The sequence below is a fragment of the Gavialis gangeticus genome, unplaced genomic scaffold (assembly GCF_001723915.1).
Source record: "Gavialis gangeticus isolate Ggan-Ray unplaced genomic scaffold, GavGan_comp1, whole genome shotgun sequence".
NCBI lineage: Eukaryota > Metazoa > Chordata > Crocodylia > Gavialidae > Gavialis > Gavialis gangeticus.
This window is the reverse complement of record NW_017729000.1, coordinates 1,093,483-1,100,430: the sequence shown is the minus strand read 5'-3', so window position 1 is coordinate 1,100,430 and position 6,948 is coordinate 1,093,483. Positions and strand designations below refer to the sequence as shown.

Genomic DNA, 6,948 nt, shown 5'->3' with positions numbered 1-6,948 from the left:
TAGATGTGACCTCCTTAGGTCCCTTCAACCCTCCTTGTGTGCGAGTCTATGATCCCCTTCTGCAAGGTCGCATCCCCACCACCCATGAGGACCTGGAGGACCCTGCCAGGTAGTGGACGTAACGTGCATTCCCTCCACAAGAATAAATCTGGTTCCTTCTGCCTCTTGTCCCAGCTACGCCCTGCACCTCATCATCCGGCTGTTGCCGGCATGGCCCGGCTGGAGGGGACGTGCTGGGTGAGCTGGGGAGGGGGCAGCGCCTAGGGGGCACCTGGGAAAGCTGTTGGATCTTCTTTTGGGGCCACGACTCTGCTCCCCCTGAGGGACTGCTCTTCACAGGGCACTTACAAGTTATGGGCACAAATCTCACACAAGCTGCCGTACGAGACGCCGTCTGTGCCGCAGGTGGGATTGTAGATCCGCGGGCAGAATATCATTGCTTTGCCTTCCTTGGTCGTCCAGGATGGGTAGTTTCTGCAGTCCACCTGTACGAGGAACCGTAGGTACCAGCTAGCCACTGCTGCCCCGATAAAACCACCCTGGGACATGGACTGGGCAGGACATTGTCTGTGCATCACTGAACCCCAGGCTTTTCACGCCTGACCCCTCCCTCTGTGAGGTCCAGGGAAGATACGGCACTCACCTGGAGGGACTCGTGCTGGCAGTCTCCATCGTGTTTTATACTAATGTTTGCGTTGTGCTCTCTAAAAGAAGAGGAAAGGGGTGTTAGGAGCTCAGGGAGAAGAGCAGGCCTCACTGCCAAGCTCCAATTTACTGCGGGAGATGTCGGAGTTGCCAGATGGATTTCCTCCACCCGCTGCTACAAGACAAGCATCGTCCTGCTGGCAGCAGACGTGCCCAATTGCCCGTCTCCGGGTGCTGCAGGGTCTGCCATGCTTTTCCCTTCTCAAGCCCCACTGGCCTACTTGCAATCTGGGTTGTCATCTGGCTTTTCCTGCCTACCCCGCTCGAGCACAGACAGGGGGAGGAAGAGGAAAGCCAGAGGTGGGAGAGGTGAGGAGAAGGGCCAGTGGCTATGAGAGCCACAGAAACAGGCCAGTCTGGAAACAGTAAAGCCGAGTTTTCGGCCTGTTTAAAGAGGAACGACTTGGAAGGCTTGTGCAGTACTCACAAGTTCTGGACACAGATCCCACACTCATTGCTGTAGGAGATGCTGTCTGTGCCACAGACTGGTCTCAGGTGCCGAGGGCAGACGATCAGCGCTTTGCCATCCTTAGTTGCAACCGGGGGGTACAGACTGCAATCAAGCTGCAAAAGCAATAAAGCAATGATCCTAGGGCAGTCTTGCTCCTATGAATCCTGACCCCGGGGTTATCTGCCCTGCCTGCGCCTCCCAGCCCTTTTGCAGACCAGTTAGGGTTATTTTGAACTTATTCTCCCATCCCGTATGGTGCGGGTCAGTCCTACAGCGGTCTTTCCTGGTGTCTCCTGCTGGAGGCAAATGAATGCATTGCACAGCCAGGAGTGAGGACACCCCAAAACCTGCATTCAGGGCGAGGGACTCACTTCCTAGGGAAACCAGCTGGGTGTGGAAGCCTAATCTAATGAGTTTCCAATTATGCTTTAATGAGACCAGGAATTGTTTCAGCACTTGCAAAGCATGCAGACAGAAACATGCCACCGGAGCCGTATGAGGATCCTCACATCTCCCCAGCTGGTGTCAGCTAATCTAGTGCTGTGGTGACAGAGCTTCACCTGGTATCGATCTGCAAGTCAAAGGACCTCTTTGCTATAATGTTATATGGGGTTGTGCGCCTTGGTTGCTCTCATGCAGCCCTAGCACAGACTGCATCTACCATGAATTTCCTTGAGCCCGACTGCATGGGAGGGGAGTACGTGACCCCTAGGGTTATATTCTTCCACACAGACAGCATTTAGGGAGCTTTGCTTCTTAATCTACCAGACTACTCCTTTTAGCCTAATATATCATCAGTGGGTATACTAAGTCTGTATGATTATTTAGTTTCATAGATTCACGATTATCTAGTTAACCAGTAGTTCAGTGACAGACCTGCTGACCAGCCTGGCAAGTGTCGCTGACATGGGCAGTAATGACCCAATCATGTGTCTGGTGACAGTAAAGCGGGTGGAGGTGCCCGCGGGCTCTATCCACTTGGCCACACGGCCCTTCCCAACCCTGCTGCTGGGCCAGGGGTCTAGAGAGCGACACAGAAAATATGGAGACATCGACCACTCACCTCTGATCCAAGAGCACCATCTAAAAGAAAAGGACAGATAGAAAACATGAAACAAAGTTAAACCATGAGCAGGCACGGAGAGAAAGCATATTACTCCATGAATAAATGCGGTTTCAAATCCAGTGACCAGCAGTAAACTCTTTCTTGGACTAAATAAAATGTGTGACATTTTGTACTGGGATTGTAAATGACCACAGAGTTTCCTAGTGTTTAACACAGCGTCCCGTGCTATTACTGCTGTTCTTTCTTTCTCCTTTCTTCTTTTTTTTTGGATATGGTTATTTATTAATCAGAAAAAAAATGATTTTTTTTGCCACAGCCCTTCCTCATGGTGTCAGAGGATAGTCTGGGTTTCTAAGGGGCAATGTATGTAAGGCAGGACAAATACATGATGCAACCGGGTGCATGATAATAAACAAAGGTTTGCAGGAAACGGAGGGTGACAATTATGCATTTCATAAAACACCCATTTTAAAAGTTTTGGGGTTTTTTTAAAGAGTTTCATCTTTTAATTCTGGGATTTCCGGGCAGACTGTCATCCTCTAAAACTGCCTGGGCATCTCCTGACATGTCCCACTCAATGCAGCGGTAACGTCTGCATCTGCAGTGCCTGCACGGGTAGAGAGGATGTCAGAAACATCTGGCTGGACCCGTACCATGTTCTTCACGGCAACCGCTCAGTGCAAAACTGTGTCTGCAGCTATTTCTACTCACAAAGCTGAAGGCCCCACGAGAGCTGCGTTGAAGCGTCAGCCCCGGTCTTCCAGCGAGACCTCCCTCCACGTGGTCATAACTTGGGGCGTGTCTGGGTCCTGGAGCGAGGAATGGCAGCACCGGGCTGCACCCAAGAGCGACTCACCTGAGAAGTGCGAAAGTGCTAGGGCAAGCAGCACAACCGTGCTGGCGGCCTTCCTCATGCTGGGATGACGGTCCAGTCTGGTGTGGTCTGCCAGGGCTCTGCTCAAGAGATGGTTCCCCTAAGGTGCAGACCGCGGCGGGGTGTGCATATATATTCACTATGCCCCCGCACGACCTGGGGGGGCCCTCACATCCCACCTGGTTGTGAAACAGCCCTCCAAAGCCTGGCAGTATTTACTGAGGCCTTGACTTCTAGCTAATGATTCACACTGGAAGGCAGGAGCAAAAGGGGCCCGCTCCGCAGTGGAGCCCAGTTGCCCATGATCACGTCCCACCATGTCCTGTCGTCCCATTCAGAGCCTGCCTGGGCTCCGCTTTCTTGCCCCTTCTCACCTCCACTTCCTTTCCGGAAACTATTCCTGAACCTCGGGTGGTTAGAAAACATCTGCTTACTCTTCATGCCCTCTGCAGAGCGGTCGTTCATCTAGCTGGTCTGGATCCCCTCCCTTTGCTGGGGATACAAACTCCTGATAGCTCTCGCACCTTCGACAGCAGGAAACGTCCAGACTCTTCGTTCAAGGCGCAGAGCTCTTCCGGCCAGTTGGCTTCACCGCTTCCCTCTTTGCAACCACAGGCCTTCATTGATGAGCCATTTTTGATCATCATCTTCCATTTAATTTAAACAGACAACCCGTGATCACCCGATCCAAGATTATTTTCTGCCTCCATGCAGCCTGGTTAGACTCAAGGCACCTCATGGAAAATACTGGTTAGATTCAAGGCTGCAGAGACAGGCTAGACCCATGGGAAATGCCAGCTCTTATTTGTTTTTTCACTCTGGAAAAATGCTAGAGCAATTCTTGTGCTGCAAAGACCGCACCAGGTCAGAGGGGTTCCGATACTCTGGATCCCCATTTGAAATCTCTGGGTTTAGCTGGTGGATCTTGTCTACTGGTTTGCACCCTGAGCAGTGCTAATATTGTGCAGCACCCTGCAGTATCCTGAGAAGGAGTCGCACCACACCCTGGTTGGAAAGCACCGATCCAGCTCTTCCGTCGACCGAGTCAGCTTGTGTTGGCTCCATGGCTCCTCGGTGAAGACACATTGTCATTAGCAGCATTTGCGCTCCCGTCTGTAGCTGGGACACGAGTATCTGGCATCACGACGCAATTCCTCGTGCTATGGCTCTCTCTAATGTCCCTGCCCATTTCCCGGTCTGGCCCTGCTATTTCCAGGAAGACTCCCAACACTATCCCACTATCCTGGTCCAACATAATTTTGGCTGAAAGAGATTCTGTTTTCGTGGTTACAAGAGACTGCTGTTGCCTGGGTCTTTGCTTAGTAGCTTGTGAATTTTTTTTCTGAGATGTAGTAAAATGTAATTCCCAGATATCAAGGAACAAGCACGCTAGTCTCCTCTGCGAAGGGGCTGAACACTTACAGGCTCTTCTGACCGAGTGTCTGGGTAGACGCACGTTGCCCTTTGCACCCCAACTGAAGGCAGCTGCTCCCTTTTATTCAAGATGCAACTCACTGGTTGCAAAGGCTGGTTGGAGAGCGCAGCTATTCCCTCGCCCTGTGCCTGCCCCTTTGCAGTTTAGCAGTGAGGATTGCCCAGGCCCTCCCTCTACTACGACATCTGAGGATTTTCCTGGAGACGACTTAGTAAGAGCTTCTTGGGCATGTCACCAGCCAGGCTCAATACAGATAGGAATGGGCAGTCGGCAATGGCCAGGCTCGTCTGGGGGACGCTACGTTGCACCCCAGATTGTCATGCCATTTGGTGCTCGTCTGGTAGCAAGAACGGACTCATGACAAGTCCATTGCCAAGTGGGAGGAGTGGGGGGGTCAAGTGCAATTCTGCCAAAGTCCACAAAAAACATCACCTGAGCCTTATCAGCGGGGCCTATTGACAGACCGAACCATGGCTTGAAATGCAGGGTATCAGGGTGTTCTGCCAAGACAGCTGGAGCAAAATTGCAATGAAGTTTTATGAGCCAAGAGACTATTTGCATTAGGACAAGGTTAAAGGGGAAAGTACAATGTGCACTTGTTCCCTTCGCACTGTCTCAACGCTAGCGCCGCGGCTGACTCGAGCCGTGACATTTGCATCCCGAGGAGGTGTTCGTCAGCGTAGCTATTCCCCTGGAGAGCAGAGGCATTGTCCTGTGAGCTGAGCGAGGCAGGGGCTGCAGGAAAGGGGGCTGCCAGCATTTCCCTGCTGTGCCCCATTAGCTGGGAGCTCCCTGCTCTCTCGATGTGGGTAGACGGCTGCCATAAGCAAGAAGGCTCTTGCAAGAGACCCTACAGGGCGCTCCAAGACCTGACCTTCAATTCACACCTGAAGGAGGCCCTGGAGCAGGGCAGACATAGGGGAAATGCTGCCAGGAGCAGGCAGGGAGCCTCTGCATCGGGGGGGAAGAGGGCAAGTCTCGGGGAGACGATCTCTGCAGCAGAATCTGCAGGGAAGAGAGAGGCCCGGGCAGGAGACTGCAAGGAACAAGAGACACCTGATGTGCTCAGATTTGGGGATTTCCTCCCACGCACCTACGGCAGTGCCGCTTGAATCTGATCAGTGAGCAGCATTTATTTACAGAGCAGATCACGTTCAGAACAGGGCCAAATGCACCCAGGTCTGTCAAGGTCTTGGGAATGAGCTGCAGGGAGGTTTGTGATTGCACACAGTATATTTGCTTCAGGACTCAGCTAGAAGGCAACATACAGCTGTTACTTAATGCCTGCAAAGGCCTGGTAGAGCTCTCTCAACCCTATCTTGTATCCTCCTTGCACCTCGATTGCCAGGCTCCCTGCAAGCGAGTGCAGATGTCAAGGACACTTGGCAGGTCCAAAGACAGGGACTCTGGCACCTCATGTAGGTTGTGGCTGTGGGAATAAGGCCAACGTGGATTCCCTCTGGGTGCATACATTTCTGTCTGGGCATCAGTGCAACCATCTGAGTCTGGCCTACAAGTGCATCAGGGATGCACCTGAGCTAAGAGATGCCCCTCAATCTCTCCTGGTCCGCGCCGTCTTTCGTTCTCAACCTGCCCCCTCAGGGGGTTCATCTGGGGACAGGAGTGTGTCCGTGGATAAATTGTGCGCTGCTGCTTATTAATGAAATGGGTTTTACACTTGCCCAGGTTCCAAAAACGTCTTTGGCATTTATTGGGCTGCAGGAGGCATCTCCATGCCTGGGATTGCTCAGCAGAGCTGGAGCTGGCCTCGCAGAGAGGTCCAAGACCCACTCAGCTCATGGGAACGTGCCAAATCACCCCGCCGTGGTGCACACTGCAAACGTGCCTATGCACAGGCTGCTACCGTCTCCCCTCCCGCCGGCCTTCATGGTGCCAGTAGCATGTCACAGCTTGCTGTGTGGTGAACACCACGTCCCCGCTTTGTATGCATGCAATCAAATGGTGGCATAACAGTGCCAAGGATCAGCACGGAGGGACCTGGTGATCCCAGCTTAGCAAATGCTGTTGCTTGCCAAACCTAGGAGGCTTGGTTCATGGGTGGTGCAGGGCACCCCACACTCAGTAGACCTGGTGCTTTCTGAAAGCTTTGGAAACCTTTCTTCTCCATAACACATCTGGGGAAGCGGACCTCTGCAGCTGCCCACCGCTCTGAGAAACCTCCTGTTCATACGGCCGCTTTCCACTGAAAACAGGGTTGGCTTCAAATTTTTGGTTTCCTGTTTCTGGAAACAATTACTATAAACTATGCCTGGGAAGCCTGTCCTGCTTCATGGAAAAGGCCAGTTTTTGTTGAAGAAGTGTTTTAATAAATGGAAATTAACCCTCTCAAGTCACTTCTCTCAAAATCATGGGAAAGGAGGGTTGGAAAGGACCTCAGGAGGTCACATCTAGTCCAA

General features: G+C 52.3%; 1 protein-coding gene across 1 annotated transcript in view; it reads right to left on the bottom strand.

Annotated features, from left to right (window-relative positions):
* LOC109289752 (ovoinhibitor-like) overlaps positions 1-3,221 on the bottom strand; it is a 26,854-nt gene extending 23,633 nt beyond the window's left edge. Inside the window, exons 1-5 of the mRNA XM_019505953.1 lie at positions 3,079-3,221; positions 2,220-2,239; positions 1,133-1,269; positions 644-704; positions 349-485 (exon numbers count right to left, since the gene is read on the bottom strand). Of these exons, the coding sequence (XP_019361498.1) occupies positions 349-485; positions 644-704; positions 1,133-1,269; positions 2,220-2,239; positions 3,079-3,136 (413 nt within the window). The 5' untranslated portion in view covers positions 3,137-3,221. The remainder of the gene's footprint in view (positions 1-348; positions 486-643; positions 705-1,132; positions 1,270-2,219; positions 2,240-3,078) is intronic.
* Between the last annotated feature and the right edge of the window lie 3,727 nt (positions 3,222-6,948).